Source organism: Juglans microcarpa x Juglans regia, chromosome 4D (assembly GCF_004785595.1).
Source record: "Juglans microcarpa x Juglans regia isolate MS1-56 chromosome 4D, Jm3101_v1.0, whole genome shotgun sequence".
In the NCBI taxonomy this organism is placed as follows: domain Eukaryota; kingdom Viridiplantae; phylum Streptophyta; class Magnoliopsida; order Fagales; family Juglandaceae; genus Juglans; species Juglans microcarpa x Juglans regia.
In genome coordinates this window covers 15,540,777-15,562,513 of record NC_054600.1, presented here as the reverse complement: position 1 = coordinate 15,562,513, position 21,737 = coordinate 15,540,777, and the positions used below count along the sequence as shown (strand labels likewise).

The following is a 21,737-nucleotide window of genomic DNA, read 5'->3' as shown; positions in this document are numbered from 1 at the left end:
TTTCTTTTTTTTTTTTACTCTTTGAATCTGAATTAAAAATTTCATAACATGATATTCTTGCATAATCTAGTAGAAAATGAATTCAATCAACCAACGTAATCATGTAATTTAATTAAAAATAAATTCAATTTTATGAAAATTGACATTATTCTACTTTTTGAGTCAATTTTTATAAAATTGAATTTATTTTTAATTAAATTAAATAATTACGTTGATTGATTGAATTTATTTTCTTTTAAATTATATAAGAATGTCATATTCGGAAATTTTTAATCTAAATTCAAAGAGTAAAATAACAAAAAATAACTTAGTAAAACAATAATAAAGGAAGTGTAAGGATATCTTTACCCATATTAAAATTTATTTTTAATGAAATGATATGATTTCATTAGTCGTTTGAAAATAATTTGTAAAATGATTATAAAAAAACTGTAGATATATCATTAGTCTTTATCACTAATATCGCCACCTTTCCATCTGTACGCTCTCTACGCAATTGAAGTCAACTTATGAGTTGACCTATCTGAATAAAAGTTCAACACTTGATTCAAATTTTAAAATTTATATTTCAAATTAATTTATGTAACCTAAATGGTTTATAGTGTAAAATTTTTTAAATAAAGAAATTGTAACTCTTTTTAAGTAAATTTTGCTACTGGTGTTCAGCATTTGAAATTAAAAGAAAAGTTCATATACAGTAAAAATACTCGAGCCTAAAAACCTCGAGTTACAGCATTATGTTCAATAAATGCTGTAGCAGAGAGAAACAGCCAAAAACCTTTTTGTGCGTGTAAAAATGGAATGATTAACTGTGAACCAAAAAACAAGAGCACAATGGATGTTTTTATATGTGCAACAAAGGCGTGTGACTAAAGAGCAACTCAGAAAAATCCGGGAAAAAAAAGAAAAAAAAAACAAAAGAATAGGCTCGTCCACGTCGACTCTGCTAAATTGACGTAACTCGAGGCTTTGGCATATTCTCCTCTCTGTACAGCAATCGCCTCTTGTTTGAACCAAATCCTTGATACTGATATATAATGCTGTACAGACACTGCCTAAGGCGCATTGCGTCGAATGTCTCTAAAAATGTCATATCTGTTACCCTTGATTTTGCACCAGCAAACCGTTGGTACTCCTCAAACACAGAAGACAAACACCAATTCTGAAACTTTCTCAGGCAACCAACTAGACAACCAGTCCGGTGCTACAGGACAAGAAAAATACAAAAAAAAAAAAAAAAAAAATCAGTGTCAAATCCAATAAGGCTCATTGGGACCCATATGGTTTGACTTTTTATTAATTAAAATCCAATAAGTCTCTCAACTTTTCCTTTCTCGGGTTGGAAATAAAATACAGTTCACTCTACATTAATACTGAAGAGATCTTCAAGAAACAATGTAAAAAAGTGTTGGCTATCAGCAGCAAACAGTTTGAAAAGATTAAACTAAAAATAGAATGTGAAGTATACCTTCCCACGCTTGCAATGAATCAAAACTGGATGATTTCTCACATCTGGAAACACCCAAAAAAGAGAGCTAAGAAATTCGAAGCGAGAGGATCTAAATAAATTAAACCTAAGTTTATTGAAAATTTAATCTTACCAACTAAAACTTTCAAAGCTTCCATAATAGTATTTTTCGGAATGGATACAGAAGTCTCCTGCAAATGCAAATCGTGTCAGGAAAACAGTAAAAGAGAAAAAAAAAAAAACATAACTCGTGTTCTGAACATTTAAAATTATTTCCACCATTTTATTTTATTTCTTTTGATGATTAAATTAATTAGTATCGATATAGAGATCAACAATATGATGTAAAATCCCTTCAAAACTGCTAAAACTGCTATCTAATGTGAAATACCAACAGAATTACACAATCTTGAAAATTAAACAAAAGCCCAAGCATAGAGTTTTCTGAAGCATTGCCATAACTTCGTACATACATCAACATGCAGACATGCCAGACAATGAATTCGTTCGAATTAAACACATAATGACCGAGGAAAGTTCAGAGATTATACCGTCTTCCCCTCGATTCCAAACTGAAAGAGCCGAATATTACGAGAGCGAAGAAACTCCAAGTTTTCTTGCGGATAGGGTTCGGGACACAAATATCTGCACCAAATCGCAATCAGAGACATATCGCAGAAAAAGAAAAGAAAATACAGGGCATTGTAATGCGATTGTTTCTGAAGAAAAATTAAATTTTTCTTTCAAGAAAACAAGCTCCTCCAAAAACTTCTGCCTGGTACAATAACTTCTCCAAATCAATGCCAAGCGAGACAAGACAAAAAGCAATTCAATGTATTTCAGATTATTCTTCTCTTCTTTCCCTCAAAAATTTTCGCGGCGACAAAACCGAACAGAGTCCACAATAACTATTTGCAAAAAACTCTTCAAACCAAGACCCGATATATACGTACGGAAAGAGAATCTGTGTTCTTCGTGAAATACGTAAAGCGGAAAAAGAAGGATATACATGATTGATCGGAGATTAAGCGACTCGAGGAAGGCGAAATTGGAGGGTTGAGGGAATCCGGATCTGAAAATGCCATCTTCGACCATGGAGAAATTGGAGGGAGGGATCAAGATGGCTTCATTCTCTTGCTCTTCCAATATAATGAGTCCCATCGCTCCGGATGTAAACGCAAGTTCAAGAAGAAGCAGCAGCAGAAGCAGAAGCAGAAGAAACAGAGGAGGAAGGAGAGGATTTCATGGCTTTAAAGGAGGAGGAGGAGGAGGAGGAGGAGACGAAAACGACGCCGGTTTGTAGGAGTTAGGAAGGAATTGGGATTCCGTTTCCCATTCTGATTCAAACTCTGGGGTGCGCATCGCAAGCCCCTCTCTCTCGGCGTTATTAATGTCAATACGTGTCTCCGAACTCACAGAAAGAGAGGGAGAGAATCATAGTTGGCGCTTCGTTGAAAATACTGCGGGAAAATAAATTAAAAAAAAATTCCTTTTATTAGATTTTTTCTTTTATTTTATTTTTTATTTTTAAAATAGCCGAGATAAATGTTTGTTTCCTTTCTTCGTCATCTTCAACAATTAACTTTATTTTACATAAAAAAATAAAATTGTTTATAAATAATCATTTTATTATTTCTTAAATAATTATAAATTTATTTATTTTATTAGATTAATCCAAATAGGCATGTTTTAATTAGAAGTCCAGTTTGACCAAATGTTTGGTGGCTTGGCCTCCAAAATTTATTTGCTGACTTGGTCAAGTTTATCTTCACCTAGGAAAATGCCATGCTTACCGTTGGGCTCTGTTGGGAGCTCCTGCTGATAATTTTTTCTTTTTAGTTTTATTTTTACTTCGTAATTAAGTGAATAATTTTTAATAATGTGATGAACTTTTTTATTTTATAAAATATATTTAAAAATATAAAAAAAAATCATAAAAAAAAATTAAAAAAAAAAGACACATAATACATTGGCGGGAGCCCCAGCGGCACCTCCCAGCTTGTGGGCGAGACCCACCCTTGACCTATCTACTCTTTTAAAGAGGTAGAATCTTTTTGGAAGTTGGAAAAATTTTTTATTTTTTATTTATACTTATTTTATCCTAATTTTTATTTTCTTTTTCTTTATTTCTTTTCTTTATTTTTTGTTTTCTTGAATATAAGAAAGAGGCCGCCCACGAGGCTGGCTGCTCTTCATAGATTTCGGAACCTTTCATTGACCACAAAACTGAAACCAACTGTTTACTTTTATCTTTCTTTAGGTAAATAAAGTTAATTCTTGGATGCCATTAAGGTATCGTTTGGATTGAAAAATCATCTCAATTTAATTTATTTTATTATTATAATTTTATTAATTTTTTACACAAAAAATAATAAACAATTCAATATTTTTAAATTTTAATTCAACTTTTTTTAAATTTTAAAATAATAATAATATTAAAAAATAATATTTTAATAATATTTTATTTAACTTTTAACTTTTATTTAAAATCATCTCATCTCACTATTCCAACAGGAGCTAACTATAAGATATGAACAACTATCTAATAAATGTTAGTAATGTTAGCTATAAATTTTAAATAGACAAGTATAACGTAGACTATTTGTAAAATGGTTAGTTCTATTAAAATGGAATAATATTTTTTTTATTTTTTTAAAATGTAGTCCATTTTTTTACAAAGAGATTGCAGAGAATGAGAGATGTAATAAAAAATGAGACATCAATAATAGACAAATTCTTATTTACCCCCCTCTTTCGGCTCCAAAAGGAATGTCTAACCATTACAAAAATCTGATTTATGCTCAATAGAGAGGTGCCCAAATCTTAGATATATTTAAACTCATAAATATATCTAAATACCTTTAAACTTATCTTAGGTAGATTCCACAAAATTTATTCCATCATTTCAATTTACTACTATTCATAAAGAGTTCAATTCATCTCAATTCAATTCAACATCTAAATAGGTCTTAGAAGAGCTTTTGTCTCATTATAACTATTATATATATAGACCCATAATTTGAACAAGGTTATGTTGTGAGTGGGATGTTATAAAATCAAAATTCTGAAAATCAAAACAAGACAAATAAATCCAAACTCAGTAGCGAGTGGGGTGTTATTATGTGGTTAACTCCAAGTGAGAAAGTCATGCACCTTAGTTGACCCTTCCACCATTTTTATTCACATAAAAATAGAAGTCCAAACTCATTAGATTACTCTTTTTGGTTACGGTGCTTCAATTTGCACAAGATTTATTTATTTATTTTTTATTTTCAATTTATCTCATCAACTATTTTCAATTATCAAATTAGTAGGTATATAGGCTTTATATGGTGACGTAACTGATCTGTTTGATGAGGATTGAATTATGAATTTGAACTCAATTAATTAGAGATGAGGCCGGGTTTCACCATTGTGTTCACTTTATCAGATTTTGAATTCAATTACTCAACCATATTAATTAGTTTACTTTAAAAAATATTGATATTATATATATATATATATATATATTTAAATATTGGCATTTTATATATTTTTTTAAAAAAAATATAATATGTATATAATAAGTGATGTGTTACACACCAAACTTATATCTAATAAAAATACTATTTTATCATATATCGATTTTAGCATTAAAGTCTAGAGTTTTTACCTTCCTTATTAGAAAGCCTCCAATTAATAAAGAAACCCTCGTTGCCATTGGCCCATATCATCTTAAAAATCACTATACTGATAGATAAAAATAATTATTAGGCATTCTCAGAATATGGATGACATGATATTTCTATTCTATTGTGCAATTAAAAGTTGCGATCATGTATCTTTTTTTTGTTTTATTTTCTCTTTTATTGTGATTAATAAAACATAATATAAAGGTGCTACGTGCACCGATGTATTGCATCAAGGAAGTGCATCGATGTGCACTTCTGTGCTTTTTTATTTATTTATAATATTAAAAATATACAGAAATGCACATTGGTGCAACCTATCGGACTCCCCAATTTTTTCTTAATAAAGAAAGAGAAAATGAGAGAGAGACTTTGAGGGATGTGTCGAATAAGATAAATATCTCCAAGTCATCATTATAAAAATCGTTTCTCTTAATTTAATAATTATGAAACTTTTGATAATTACAAAAATCAAATTCAATCGAATTCTTGATTTGATATTATCTTTAAAACTAATTCGTTTATTTCAAAAAATTAATTACTCATATTAATTCATTGATTAGTCTGATAAATGCTGCATATTGTTGCATGTACATTATCTTTAAAACTAATTCGTTTATGATTGTTCCACCGATAAAGGGACCAACTGGTGTACTAGTAGTGGCCCCCACTTCATTAGCAAATTAAGTATTGTTAACAACTTACCTAAAATCTTACTTTTTTCGTCCTCCTACAATTTAATGTGTAAGCCTTTTAACTGGAAGCTTATATATTAGAACAATTATGCTGAGTTTCGTGTGCTTAAATCAATGATACTAATATTTGGAAAAAAAAAAAAAAAAAAGCTCTCAAATGATTTACAGACTTTAAGAGTGTCGAGTTGAAATAAATTTTACAACCTACATTAATGCAAGTGAAACTGGATGATTTTTTAAGGTATGAAAGAAAAATTTTAAAGGAGGATGGATTAGTTATCACTCCGAGTTCTTAGATACAGTACTGAGCAGGTTATGGGATAAACAAAGAAAAATTTCCAAATATATGCTTTACTTGCATTAATGTAGGTTGTAAAATTATAAACAAAGAAAATTTTTCAAATATATGTTTTGAGCGGTGCTATTCTACCGCCTGCAAGTGCCTACTCTATGTGCTGCCTACAAATTGCACTTTTTTTTTTTTGCTTTTTATTTCAAACATTTTTTAGGCATGTTTAAACATTTAAAAAAAAAATACAAATACATGATTAATAGTCACTTCCTTAACCATTTTTTAAAAAAAAAAAAAAATAAATGTATGAGCGGTCAAAATGAGGAGATAAATTGAAGAGGCATAGTAGCCTTATTCATATGTTTTATTTGCATTAATATAGGTTGTAAAATTTTCCAAACAAAGAATCATAATGGTTCTTTTTATTTTCCAAATATATGTTGAGCTTATAAAGCTCAAGAATCTAGATTCCACTTATGGTGCTCAAGATCTCCCTTCTTGGGCCTACTTGGAGTTCTTCCCTATCATCTCTAGGCCCTCCAAGTCATGGATTTTGCTGGAGTGACCTGAGCCCAGCTCAACTAGCTATAAAAATTTCATTCCAGTTATCACGTAAATTTCTGTCATGTGAACATGGCTAGAATTTTATTTCCCTACACGTTTCAACTCCCCCTCTTAAATTTATTCCATAGCTGCACATCCCCATGCCTCGGGAATTGGCGTAACAGTCACGTCTCCACGTCCCGTCAACTTCCTGGAGCGGCCTTTCCCCTTTTCTTCAACTTTAACTCTTCCTCTTTCATTGTTCCTTAGACCTACCCTCAATGGCTTCTAAGAACACTTATGGTAGTGAGCCTCCCTTATAACGGGCACAGATGGTCTACCTTGTGGCCCTTGAACGCTATGCAGCTAGCACAAAATTCTAGATTTCGTTCTCTCAAAGGTTCTAGAATCTGGCTGTGGGGCTATTGATTTTAAGGGTAACGCCGAGAAGGTCACCCTATACGTCAGCATGTTTTCACATGGTTTGACGCTCCCTTTTTGCTGCTCGGTTTGCAACACCTTGGACCTTTTAGGACTAGCCCCGACTCAAGTGCATCCCAATACTTGGAGGATTTTGACGTCATGTTGCGTGGCGTGGCGCATGGTCACATAATTATTTTATTATTACTGAGGTATTCTCAAGTATTCTGATAATACCTCACTACTATTCATTATTTTACTATTATTTTTCACCTACTTTTCATTTCTTTTTACTACAATTCAATATTCTATCCTTACTTTTTTACTACTATCACAGAATACCTAAAAATACCTCATTACCCAAACACAACTTAGAGTCTGTTGGGGAGGAGTACACCTACCTGACCGCCCAGGAGTTTTTGTTTACCCACGTTGTCCGTGCCTAGGAGGGAACATTTTCAGTTTTCACTGTCATCCTATGTTCCGACTCACTCGACATGAGGCATGCCACTCTAACACCAAGCTGTGGACAAGTAAGTTTTTCTTCATGTCAGGTGCAGGATGAGAGCTCCTGCCTGGTGAAGCCGTTGCCCAGGAATTTTTCATTCGGTCTATCTGAGGGGTCATTCCCAATGATAGGAAGATTGGGATCAACTTATTTGAGTGCAAGTGGGCTCGCATTCAGCTGATGTACTCTTGGGTTCGGGGAGCATTAGGAGGAGGTTGGGACAGATGCTCTCCTGACCAAGGACAATATTGTTTGGTTCCTCATCACGCCCGATCGGTCCCACGTTGTGGGGGCATGAGTTCTTAAAGGCATACCCGACATCGCGAGGGGTTAAGCAACCATTCAAGGGCCCGTCGAGGTGAGTGAAGAAGAGACCTTGTCCAGAGGAAGAGATAGTCTTCCCTGAGTTGGAGGGATCTGGTGGTGATTTGGGGGGTGACACCTACACCTCCGTTCATCTAGGACATTCCTACCACCCCGTCGGGCAATAAGAGGGGTGTGCCTAGCCATGACCGAGACGACAAGGAGCAGGAGGTGGCTTTCCTTGAGGCTCTACAACAGTTAACTTTCAGTGTGCCTTGATAGATTGTCGTCGCGGAGCACCCTGAGTCGTCTGGCCATACTCATACCGGTTTAGGAGCTGCCAATCAGAAGCCTTCGGAATGCTCCTCTTCAACCGGAGGGGATTCTCCAGGGCGATGCTGAGGGAGGCTTGCACTCCTTAAGCATTGGTTCTGCCATGGCTTTCATTGATAGGATGCCTCCCAAGCCCACTCTCGAGGGCCTTTCGCATCAAAATCCCATGATGCTGAATGAGGATGGGTCTTCGACATCCTCGTCCTCGATCGGCTCTTATGTTAAACAGGATATATCCTTAGTCGCTGCTTCCGAAGAAATTTCTCGGCTATTTAGTTTCGTAGGTGACAATCATTTCTTGCAGTCAGAAGAAGGGGTAGCCAATGATGCCAGGATCGGGGAGACCTTGACAATGCATGCATCGGACACTCCTTGGGCCTTTGCTCTTAGGCCTCCTAGTGGCTCGGCGCCTCGGAGCTAGGATGGTGCTTTGTCGTCTTGCCCTTCAGGACTTGTTGCCAATGGGGCTAGGGCTGAGGTGATACAAGAGATAGTTGACCAGCTCAGTAGCATCCTTTGCCCGGTGGGACTTCTTTTCCTTTATTGACGTCATTGCACATATGTTCGGCTTTGTGTTCTTGCTGCCTAACAATTTTATTTGGCAGGGGTTCGAGTTCCTTGTAGCCTTGGTCATGGACGGGTCGAGGTGGGGAATGAACTAGAGGCCTTGCATAGTCCGGGAGGGTAGGCTTATTGAGTGATGATCAGGCTCAAGGTTGCACTAGAGCGTACCGAGAAGGCCTTTGACAAGATCGAGGCCAAAATTGGGTTTTTACGACAAATCATCAAGGACCTTTGTAAGGAAGATTCCCAGCTCCGTGAGGACAAGGAGGCTTTAAGGCAGGAGGCACTAGGGCATCCGCAGAAGAGTGGGACTTGGAGCCGGCGTAGGCATTTCACATGGAGGAGAGGTGGTGAGGGAGGCCCAACAGCTCTGCCAAGGCTATGTCGCCTAGTTGGCAGAAGCTGAGGAAGTCTGCCGCGGCTTGGACCAGCGCATTAGGGAACTTCAGTCTAAGAAGGACATGTTGGCGGTGAAGAACGTGGTGCTCTAGAGAGACAAGGACAAAGCTAAGAACATGTACTTAGAGCTTGGGGAGTCCCATCTATGGCCCAAGGAGGAGATAAGGTCCTATAAGGAATGGGTGAAGAAGTGGAGGTCGAGCTTGCCGTTTCCAACAACAAACTCACCAGGATCACCCTCAGCTTGCGTCGGCCAAGCAACTCCATAACCAGGCTTAGGGCTGTAGGTCTTCCGGCTGCTCCTTGTGAAAATCTTGGGGTTATGCATTTGGCCCAATTCATGCCCACCTTGGGGGATCGCGACTCCCTTGGCTCTTTGGGTCACAAATTGATGCCTGAAGCATTCTTCGACCCGGCCTCTTGCCCTTGATTGTATATAGATAGTTTCTTGTGTTCCTGACCCCGCCTAAGAGCGGGGAACTCTTTACTTTGTAATATTTGAGTATATAGCAAAGGCAATTTTTGACGCTCTTTCCTTCTCTCACCCCGCCTGAGAGTGGGGAATTCTTCTTTATCGCAATTTGTCCATTGTGTGTGCACATGCCCGATAATTCTTCATCTATCGTTCCTTCTTCTAAGCCATTTTCTTGCTTGGAAAACAGTAATAACAATAAGAGGAAAAGAAGGCCACCACTATATCCAGGTATAGAATAATTCATTTCTTAGTTGGAAGCCTTTTTTTTTTTCTTTATTATGATAGTTTTCCTCTTGGTTATTTGATTTTATTCTCAGAAAAGTGGTTTTGGGGGCTTTCGTAAACTGGATAAAATTTTGGAGAAATGGTTTTTCCTCTTGATCAAAATTTTACACCATAACAATGAAGTGTCAAAATTTTTCACCAGATCTTGTATAATTTATTTATTTATTTATTTTTTGTGTAGATTAAACATTGCTTCAAAATAAACGTTAGTTGTAAGCATAGTTTGAGACAGTATTGCATCCATTAGGGGTGCTACCTGCCATATACTGGTAGGTAGCCTCCCTTCTCGCAACCCATCCCAAGCCACGACGGGCGGCTATGACACGACCCAGATTTGCTTTTTTGAGAAAATAAATAAAGAAATATTCCAATAATGTTTTCTCAAAATTTATTATATCACTTATCATTTCCGTCACATCTGAATCATTTTCTCATTTTTTCCTTGAGGTACAAAGTCTCATTTTCTCATGCATCTCGCATGAGCTTTTTAATTTCCATGCAGTGATAATTTTTATTCCAAAAGCATGTTGTAAACTTTTGTGGTAACACAAATTGATTGAGTTATTTGAATAGCATATTATTTATTGGTTAATTTAGTTTCATACAATTTATATATAGCATAGTTAACTTCATGATTTTGGACTTGCATCTCAAATCACTTACACCAATTGTAGAAAAAGCATTCACCAACGGTCTAGCTGGTGAAAACGCATGCACAACTTCCTGAAGACTGTGATATTAATGTTACATTAATGGTGGACAAGGTATTTTTGTTATAGCCTACTCATTGATCTGTTTTAGCTCCTTGTTGAGTAAGTAAAAAAAAAAAAAAAAAATTACTTTTGCATCATTTCTATATTTTTGTGATTGTATGTGTATGTATACGTACGTGTGTTTTTGTTATAATGCTACCTTGATTACATAGAGATTGCTTATTTTCTTGCAGTTACAAAGATTCCCAACACATCAGTTTTCCTTTTCTGAAAGGCTCGAAGGATAGAGAATTGAACATAGGCAACGCAGGAAAGGAAGATTTACCTGGTAATTATGTTCAATTCTTATTCTTATTATACTAATTTTATTGGCTTCTATTAATTCTAAAGCGAACCAAATTATTAAATAAATCAATTCAAATGTGGACATATAAAATCGAATGGTACCTATTTAGCATGGAAAGGATCAAAACTACAAAGTTAATTTTGGTAAATCATATGTACATATATGTATATATACACGATGGAATCTTCCATGCATGCAGTATTACTATCATGAAAAGGCATGCTGAACGTTCAGGTCAACTTTGAGGTTGAAAATTTTCTACTGTACGAGGCTTATCCAGATAAACTGAAGAAGGCAAACAAGGGAGCATTAGAAGGAGAAGATTCAGTGAGTTGTATTATTCCATGGTGATTGTAAATTCTATTGATGGTACATACCTCTTTTCAGGTACATAAATATGAATATAGGAAAAAAAAAAATACTAAAGAGAAATTGGACATCTCTAGTTTCCAAAAGCGGTTGTAAATCAAATAAGGAGAAGAAATGTTTCTTATCCAAGGTTTGCGAAAGATATACATCCGAAAGAGTGGAACACTTCTTAGCAGCTTCATATAAAAAATTTCTCGGTTCTACAAATAGTAGCTTGAACCATGGAAGTGAAGCAAGAAAGTATACCTTGTTCTCATCTGAGTCTAAGGAACAAGCCAGAAAAAGAAAACCAATTGATGAAGTTTTGAATATAGCACGTACTTAATTACTTTAACTTGGAAGAAACTATCCCGCAATGTAATCACACTGTTGTTAGTTACTTGTTGTATGTAGAGTATGTTTCCTATCCGAAAAAAATTAAAATAAAAACAGTGCATTATTGTTAGTTTCCCTTTACATTGTATACTTTTATTGATGGTAGGAACCAAGAAGAGGAAGAGAGTTGAGCCAAAAGGAGAAAGGCAAAGTTGTGTAACCCCAACCCAAGATTCTATATCAACTCCACTTTGAGCCAAATGGAAAAGGGCAAAGAAGCGTAGCCCTAACCCAAGATTTTTTTCGGCTTCACTGATTGCAAGAACTAAGAAGAGGAGCGCTGAGCCAAAAGGACAAGGGCATAATAGTGTAATCCATGCCCAAGGTTATATTTCAGCTTCACTAATTGTAGGAACCAAGAAGATGAGCATTGAGCAACAAGGAGAGGGGCAAAGCAATGTAGCCCCAACCCAAGACTCCTTGGCTGATCCTGTACTAGAGACAGAAGGCGACTACATCGTCACTAATTACATTATGTAGATAGTAAAAGTAGTACTGTTTGGTGTTTCTTTTCATCACGTACTCTCATTAATTTTCGGAAAAATTGGGGGATTGTAGAACAACCTAATCTAGAAGAATGGCAAAGCAGTGTAATCTTGTTCCCAGATTTTGGCTAGGCTGAAAAGGTAACTATATCATTGCTAATGACATGATGAAAATAGTGAAAGTGGTGTTTTGGTGTTTCTTTGCATTGTTTACTCTCACTGATTGTAGGAACTGACACAGTGATAGTGGAGAATCCACCCAATCTAGAAGAATGGGAAAAAAGTGTAGTACTATTCTAAGGTTGTATTTCACCTTCATTAATAACAAGAACCTTGGGGGGAGAGCTGAGCCAACAGGAGAAGGGCAAAGCAATGTAGCCCCACCCCAAGATTTTATTTTAGATTATCCTATACCAGAATTAGAAGGTAACTGCATGGTTGCTAATTACACAATGTATATAGTAAACATAGTGTTTGCTGCTTCTTCAATTAATGTTTACTCTCATTGATTGCAGGAAACAGTAAGGGGATTATTGAGAAGACAATTATAGAAGAATGGAAAAAAACTGTGGTCCAATTTGCAAATTCTATTACAAGTGATCCTATACATGATCAAGCAAGACTTGTAAAAGAGAAGAATGACATTGCCGAATTGGATGCATCCCTTACAGCCTTTTCGAACTGTAATGAAGAACCTGATGTGCTCAATAATCTTCCCTAGAATCCCTAATATCATAAGGTTGTATATTTCTGTAACAACCCGGCCAAAACTAAATTCTTGAGGTTAAGACTTAATTTCTATTTTGACCTAAGTGGACTTAAGCCGAATATATTGTGAAGACTAGAACCATGTGAGTGAAGTGGACCTTATGTTTGGCTAGTGGGTTAGGAGTCCAAGCCTAAAAGAAAGCCCAAGGTATAGGTGAATTTCAGTCATAAAGGGGTTTAGGGCTTCAAAAAAGCCATTAGGGTTGTGTGTGTAAGTGGGAGGCGCCACTTGGAGCCAAGCAAGAAGAGGACCTTTAAGTTCCCAAGGCCACAATCATGAGGCATCTAGGTAATGGGAGTTTTTGCTTTGCCAAAGAGTTGCCACTTGGCAAACATGCAACCAAGCTTTTAGAAGATCTTACAAGAAAGATGAAGGACTTAGGGCTCGGTTTAAGGCTGTTCATCCGGGCCGGTTTTTTTTTCGGCCTGGTTCGGAACCCGGATAACCAGATTCCAGGTACGGGTTCAGGCCCGGGACATACCCGGGCCGGTACCCGCATGATTAAAACTTGTTTAATCTGGCTCGGGTACCGGATTTTAAATCTGGAACCTGGATCTAAACCCGTACCCGGGTTTTGTTTTTAAACCTACGTATCAAAACAAACAAATATGACTCCTTCAGATCGATCTCAGTCTCTCTCTGCAACTTGCGCCGATGTCCTCTCTCACTCTCACGCCGAAACCCTAGCCTCCTCTGCCTTCATCCGCATCGTTGTCTTCATCACCTCCGTCGCTCCATCTCTCTCTCTCTCTCTCTCTCTCTCTCTCTCGCATCGTCATCAGGGTCCCATTCCACGACCAGGTGAGGGAAATTTTGGTATTTTCTATCATGGATTTGAGTTTTGGACTGTTAAGTGCCGAAACCCTTTTTTGTTCTAGATCTACTCTTAGATCTGATCCCATAATTTGCATTATATTTTCTATTTATTTGTAGATCTTAGAATCCTTGATGTGCTATGATATCTGGGTTGTTTTTTTATTTTGGGTTTTTTTTTTACTCGTGGAGATCTGGTATATGACTTTGATGTTCTTAGAAAATTAGTTTCTTGCATTATTTCGTGGAGATCTGCTTTTCAAACAAAAAAAACATAGTTTAAGAACATGATAATATGGGTTTTTTTTAGGGTTTTCAGTGCTAGCATTTTTCTGGTTGAATAAAGTATCTCCTTCACATGGGTGCTTGTTCTGTTTTTTGAATTTACAAGTGTTGGATAGATATTTAGATCTTATGCTGGGTTTGCCACACTTCTGGTTGTGGATTGCACATTATATGTTTGATAAAATGGTTGGGGCTTCTCATAAAATGCATTGAGCAGGTGATTTTTGAGGTATGCATTCATGTCTATGTCTAGGCCGACTGATTTGCTACAAACAGGGGTCTGTTTGGTTCTATCCCTCCACAAGTCATTAATTAGTTGATTGCTAGCTGCATTCTAGAAGGATTAATTATACATCATCCCTATTTCTCGCATTATATGTTGTAATTTTACGTTTTGTAATATAATGTATAAAATATCAAATAATGTAATATGTAGTAGTGAGTTGCATTATATGTTGCATGCATTTTATATGATAAATATTGAATTTCTTTTTTTTGGATGCATTTAGTTAAAAAGATAATTAGTTTTACATGTAAAAATGATGTTTTTCAAAATTTTTTCTTGAAAAAATTGTAATAGAATATAGGTTTCTAGATTAATAATAAAAAAAAAAAAAAAAACTACCCGGGTACAACCTGGATCCCGGATTTTCGGGTTCCAGCCCGGGTCATAACCCGGGTATATCCGATCTGGAACCCGGCTCGGGTTGAAGTCCAGGTTCCGGTTCGGGTATACCCGGATACCCGGTCCGAAACCCCGATGAACAGTCCCAACTCGGTTTACTAGAGTGCACGCCACCCACACTGCCATATGGCAACCATGCACATCACCTTCTCTAGGTTCATTGTACCTAGACTAGAAATGGATGAAGGGAAGCTAGGGTTTGGCCACCTCAAGAGAGGTGCCACTTGTCTTCCATGTAATAAGTCCCTTAAGTACCAAGAAAAACAATGATGACAGGGAAGAGGAATAGGATTTCGGCTAAGGCATGAAGAAGAGAGAATGGAAGGGCTTTTGACACATGGCGCACATGCAAGGATGTTTATTACATTTTCAAGGATGCAATAATGAGGGGGTTAAGAGAAAAGTTTCGGTAATGGCAGAGCATGCCACTTGGCAAACATGCATGAAGACTTGTAGAAGAAGCCAAAATTTGATGGAGGAGAATCCAGGGTTTGGCACACAAAGGGCACACGCCCATCTCACCTACCCTCATGCCACATGCCCAACATGCAAATCTAATTCCTGGGTGCCATGAACCTGGACATAAAAGTGGAAGAAGGGGAAGAGATGAAAGAGGGTTTCGGAAACCCTAAATGGGTGAACACGACGCACCATATAGTGATGAATGTGCCAAGTTCCTAGAAAACCAATGCAATGATGTTGGGTGCCTAGGGAAGGTGCCTGTTCGCTTAAAAATATATCTGCAAATGCACATAATCGTAACAAGTAGTAAAGTGTTTTTAAGAAAATGGATATTGAACTCACAGGAAATAATTATGCTATTTAGTATTGAAATTTACTAAATTAATTACTATTTGAAAAATCGAAATTTGAAGAATGGATTATCTAAATTAAACTAAAGAAAGTAGCATCAAAATTAAGATTTTAAAGATAATAAAAATAGATCTAGAGCGTTTGATTTCACTTAGCAAATTCCACACAATTTATTCTTCATTGTTATAGGATTTCAGTTATCCCAAGTTGATGATAAAAATCCATTAACTACTTAATATTTTGTTACGACCAATACAAAAAATATCTCCAACTAATAACTCCATATCTCTATGTGAATTTAACTAATTGGAGACTCATTAAGTTCTTCGGATTTTTCTTGAAAATCACACTAATTGCGGTAAAGTATCTCTACTTTCGCTCAACTAATGGTGCTTAATCGTGCTTTAATCACAAATCATCTCTCGGTCTCATTGCGATTCAATAGATCGAACAATAATTAGCTAAAAAATTACAAGTATTAAGAAAAAAGAATAAACACTCAATCATGGAAATATTGAAAATAAAATAACTTAGAATATAAATTATGTGTTCAATGATAGACTACATCAAAGCTCTAGAAAATAGAATTAGTTCATAATGAATCTAAAAAGAAAAACAATAAAACTAGTGTTCTTCATTGGAGTCAGTTGATGAAGAATGTAGCTCTGCCTCTGCTCCCTAGATCTGTCTCTTTCAAAGGAACTTCAAGAATAAACTTTGGAATCTTTTTACTCTAAAACTCAGACTCTAAAAACTAATTCAGAACCCCCTATTCATCCCACAAGATGAGAGATTAAATATATGTCAAAATTCAAATCCGAAAACAAGATAAATACGGCTACAATCTATCCTGAAGATCCGAAAAATAGTTTCTAAAGATAAAAATTAACATAAAAGGAATTATACCGAGAATAATGGAATTATCTAAAATGGAAGATTCAGTTATATATAGCTTGATTTACGGAGATTGGGAGAATTTGGTGATCAACAGATTGATTGATTGTGGAACTCAAAAGGGTCCCACTGAGTAGATACCGTGTGCACTGAATATAACTGGTCTTCTCACCTTCCAAGAGGAAAGACTCTTGATCGAGATGATAGAACCCTCTCGTCAAACTACCGAGCGTTAAAGTTGCTCGCCTTTGCTAGTTGTCGCCCACGATGTCATTGAGGTTGTCGTTTAGACTAGTCGCCTGGAGCCTTGCGCCAAGTCTTCTCACCCAGAAGGCAAAATATCTCGCTTATCGCCAAACTCTTGTCGCCAATTCTGGTCGAACGTCTCCTTGCCTAAATCTCATCAGCATCTCATCGGTCTGGATCTGTAGTCTCTTCTTTTGTACCAAAATACTCTCATTTCATACTAAATCTTCTCATTCATTCAAATCCAATAAAATAAAGAAAAATATATAGAAATAAAATAAAATCAATAGTATTTAAGGAAAAATGACGCTTTTCATAAATAAAAGAATAATCAAAATCACATAAAAATAATACTTATCAATCCCACTTGCCATTTGTTGCGCATGCACTAGATGTTTGAATTCCTAGAAGATATGAAATGATGAGGAATGGGAAGAGGAGCATAAGGAAGCTCCAAAATCTAATGCACAAGTCTCAAAGAGACTCTAGGGTTTCAGCCAAAGGGATACAAGCCCATCCAAGGGGCCTCAACCACCATGTTCAACACTTATCACACATCAAGTATGAGAGTCTCGAGAAGGGTGTAATCATGAGGAAGAGGAGGAGAGGCCTAGGGTAGAGTCGCACATGGGGGATACCAAGGGCCTCAAGCACGAGTCTCCAAGAAACCTTAGGGATTTGGCCTAGGGCTTCAAACCTATCGAAGAGAAACCAACCATCACTTTGCCATGTGTCACACATACACTAAGGTTGGGGTTTTCTAGAAGAAAGAGATGATGGGGAAGAGGAAGGGTTGCATGGGGAAAGGGCATACGCACTCCCCAAGGTTTAGCAAAAACTTTGTAAGAAGAGAGGAAGAGAGAGGGTCGGCTATGGCACAAACAGACACACACTCACACCACTTGCCACATGGCATGCATGCACACACCTAACCCTAGGTTTGGTTTAGGGTTTTTGTTAAAGGAGCTACAAGCCCTAAAGGTTCAATGAACCTAGACCACATGAGGATCACGCCCAAGGGCATTTAGGGTTTAGTATAGGGCAAGGAGCTAGGCTATGTGTCACACATGCATGAAGACCTTTGGAGTTCCTGAAATTAGGGCAATGATGGGGGGGGGGGGGGGGAAGAGGGGGAGTTTCGACCAAGGCAAGAAGCATTCAAACTTTGGAATTTTCTATGTTAGGATCAATGATGAGAGAGGGGCTAGTATGAGGAAAAGGACTATAAAAAGGGTCTTTATGAGGCCGATGCCCAAGAGGTTACACGAAAAGTCATTTGGTTGCCATCTTCAGATTTCACTCATCTATCTCTCTCTCTCTCTCTCTCTCTCTCTATCTCTCGCTGTCTCTCTTGCACGACTACCATAGGAGGAGGCCAACTCCATTTTCTTTCTCTCCAACCAAACACTACATATGCCCATACCAATCCTTTCCCTCTAGCCACACGGGTAAAGGAAAGAGCATGAAGCTCACATCTTGAAGAAAACCACACAGTGAGAACCACAAAACTCCCACTATCATTTCTTCACCAACACACACACGAACACAAGAGTGTTGCGGTGACAAAGGTCTCAGGTTTTTTAATAAGAGAACACCACCCTCACGACCAAGTCAATAGAAGAGTGTTCAGACTTTACTTCGATAAGTTTATTCGGAACTAGGGTTTTCTTCAAGAGGAAAACTGAACCACCACTAGCAAGACACAAGTGAAAGAGGAGACCTTTGGAAGAATGAGAGACATTCGGCCACCACTTAGGTTCAACTAGGGTTTTCCTTTTCTATGAAGTGTCAGCCATGGGAGTGATGTTCATGATGCATCGCATGCACCACTTATACACGCCATCCTCACTAGCAAAACGCTAAGACCAAAATATGGAGGAACACCATCTCCTCTCGGCCTAGGGCAACCCTTTAAGCCCAAGCACTTAAAGACATTATGAAATAGAGAAAGAATCCTATAACCGAATGGGAAGAACCTTAGCACACCACTCACACACACTTTCATATTAGGGTTTCGTTATTTTGTTGTCTAATGATTTGCATAATATATTCACATCTTGCTTGTTCGTTGGTATTCCTTTACTTCGGATATTTGTAAGTTGGCCTCAAACTTACTCTTGGATAATATATTTATGTCTTTGTGTAAACTTTAGATTTTGGTTGCTCAAATTTGATTATGGAATTGCTACTTGTTACATGTTATGATTGATGGGAACCAAGGTGGGCCTATTCTTAAAGATCATTTGCAAATTCCAGATGGGCCAATTACAAGATTAAGGGCCAAGAAGATCAAGGAAGCAATGCACGAATTGGTGCAATCCACTTGAGATGAAGCTAGCAAGAGCCCAACACTCAAGATGGGCTTAAAGAAGGAGAACCAGCTTTGATCCACTTGATTCAAGCTGTGGAAGACATGACTTAGAGATAGGGCCTATTGTTATTGGAGACTTCCAATTTGGTTAAATGATTTATGTTATTAGTTTAGAATAAGTGGACTTGAAGATGCCTGGACCACTCGTCTTATTTTCAATGAACTAGGGTTCTCAAGATGGCCTTGTATTTTGGCCAAGGGCTTATTTGGAAAGTTACTTTTTAGGAATTAGGGTTTTAAGAGGTACTGTAGTGTTACTGTAGCCGTACTGTAGCCGCGGGTATTGTAGCGAGACACTATTTATCATGGCATTTTCGGTAAAAAGGGGCTTTATTTTGGCTAGGGTTTTAATTAGGTTTAGTTTAAATACTCATTGTAGCGTCATTTGAGAGATTAGACAATATTGAATTTTATTTGTGAGTTGAGTTTTCTCCTCTTGTTCTTGATTGAACTCTTGAACTTATCAAAGGTAAATCACAACCTTTGTGGCATTCCTCCTTTGTAATCTGGGTTCTTAAGACGGGTTCTTCAACGGGTCTAGATTTTAATATAATCTGGGTTCTTGAAACGGGTTCTCATCGGGTCTAGATTCTCCATCCTTGACTTGATTTTTGGCTTTCTTGGAGAGTTTTCAAATTGATTGTGGGTTCAAGAGAATTCATTCCCACTGGTTCATATCATTTAGTATCAGAGGCAGGTTTCCAATCAGGTCTGATTCTATCTTTTAATTTCTTACATCCTTAAATTTAATTCTAGGACTATATTGTTCTATAGTTGCCAAAAAAAAAAATTGCAGAAACGAAAAGTAGGCTGCCAAAAATTCTAAAGGTTTTGGGTTTGGCTGAAATTTGCATCACCTAGGGTTTCAAAATTCTAGGGTTTAATGCATATCTGAGTTTGTCAATTGCTTGGAATGTCGTTCCATTGATTCTCTTCTATTTTGTTATCAATTCTTGTGTGCTTCAATTCAATTGCTTGATTTTTACAATTGAATATTTCTATTTGTGATTGAATTAGAAAAAAAGAAAAGAAAAGAAAAGAAACGAAAGGAAAAGAAAAGAAAAGAAAAGAAAGGAAAGGAAAGGAAAAGAAAAGAAAAGAAAATTCAAAAAAATAAAAATAAAAAAAAGAAGAAGAAGAAGAAGAAGGAGAAGAAGATAAGGAGAGGTAGCATATTTAAAGGATGCTACATAGTTACAACAAAGACAAAGAAAAACATTTGTTGATTGAGTTTTACCGTCAAAGGGGCCAAATACATATTTGTAGTTGGTATCTTGTTCTATAATTACTCTTTCCCTTATATAAATTCCTTGAGTCCCATGTCGTTTTATTCCTTCCTTGTTTATTGTTTCTTGGATCTATATTACTGGTTGGAATAATGCAAGGTTGTATTGTCTTGATTTAGTTCAACTGGTTCTTAAAGAACTTGAGCGGGAAAACTCTTGAGGTAAAAGGCAAGAGAGTGTGAGACTATTATCGAGAAAAAGCCAATTAAGAGTGAAACACAAGTGGAGTGCCATTATTCGAGTGTAAACACGTAAGGGAGTGTGTGAGGTTTTCTTTTTGCCACTAACATTCTTTTGTGCAGCACCTTATAATGTCTCAACGGAGTAACGCATCACCAAGGGGGAGAGCAGATAACTCATCCTATGTGTTGCAAGCCATGTAACAACAGTTTGAGCGGTTGAACTTTGTATTGGGTGAAGTGAGAGATAGGATGGATCATCAAGAAGCAGCGATTAGAAATCTTCAATGTGGGAGAGATAGGAGGCGACGTGAGCATAGAGTTGAAAAGGAGTATAAGAATGAGGGAGATGGTGAGGATGAGGAAGACTTAACATATGAAGTTGGATTGGGTAGACATAGAGGAGTTAGGCGTGGAAGGGGACTTGGGGCAAAGCCGGGGGGTCGGATGGAGTAGATAAGAACCTTGGGAGCATCAAAATGAAAATACCATCATTTCAAGGTAGAACTGACCCTGAAGTTTATTTAGAGTGGGAGAAAAGAATAGAGTTGGTGTTTGATTGTCATAATTACTCTAAGGAGAAGAATGTGAAGTTGGCGGTAATTGAGTTCACTGATTATGCCAGTATTTGGTGGGATCAATTAGTGACCAATAGGAGGAGGAATCTTGAGAGGCCTGTAGAAACTTGGAGAGAGTTGAAAGCTATCATGAGGCGGAGATTTGTACCTAGCCACTACTATAGAGACCTCCACCAAAAATTACAAAATCTTACACAGGGGTCTAGGAGTGTAGAGGATTACTATAAGGAGATGAAGGTGGCTATGATTCGGGCTAATGTAGTGTAGGATCGGGAGGCCACGATGACAAAATTTTTGAGTGGGTTGAATAGGGAGATAGCCAATGTAGTTGAGTTGCAACATTATGTGGAGGTAGAGGACATGGTACACATGGCTATGAAGGTGGAGAGGAAGTTGAAAATAAAGGGTACATCAAGGTATACTTTCGTTTCTAGTACTCATTAGAAACAAAAGTGGGACAAAAATGATCAAGGTGTAACAAAGGGGAAGACCGAACTACCTAAGGGAAAAGATGAGGGTGAGGCTGAAACCTCAAGAAAAATAGAGAATGAGTTGGAAAACAATTGTGAGGCCGAGA

At 37.0% G+C, this 21,737-nt stretch overlaps 1 protein-coding gene across 1 annotated transcript; it reads right to left on the bottom strand.

Moving 5' to 3' along the window:
* Positions 1–765: 765 nt before the first annotated feature.
* Positions 766–2,871, bottom strand: LOC121259134 (tyrosine-protein phosphatase DSP3). The gene is made up of 5 exons (XM_041160632.1): positions 2,478–2,871; positions 2,020–2,113; positions 1,602–1,659; positions 1,469–1,512; positions 766–1,204 (listed from the first exon to the last, which is right to left on the bottom strand). The coding sequence occupies exons 1-5, from the start codon at positions 2,627–2,629 to the stop codon at positions 947–949; spliced, it is 606 nt and encodes a 201-aa protein (XP_041016566.1). The 5' UTR covers positions 2,630–2,871; the 3' UTR covers positions 766–946.
* Between the last annotated feature and the right edge of the window lie 18,866 nt (positions 2,872–21,737).

Coding starts and splice junctions, on each gene's coding strand:
- LOC121259134 (XM_041160632.1), bottom strand. CDS start 2,629: ATGGGACTCATTATATTGGAAGAGCAAGAGAATGAAGCCATCTTGATC. Junction 1,660..2,019: donor TTGGAATCGAGGGGAAGACG/GTATAATCTCTG, acceptor TTGCATTTGCAG/GAGACTTCTGTATCCATTCC. Junction 1,513..1,601: donor AGCTTTGAAAGTTTTAGTTG/GTAAGATTAAAT, acceptor GGGTGTTTCCAG/ATGTGAGAAATCATCCAGTT.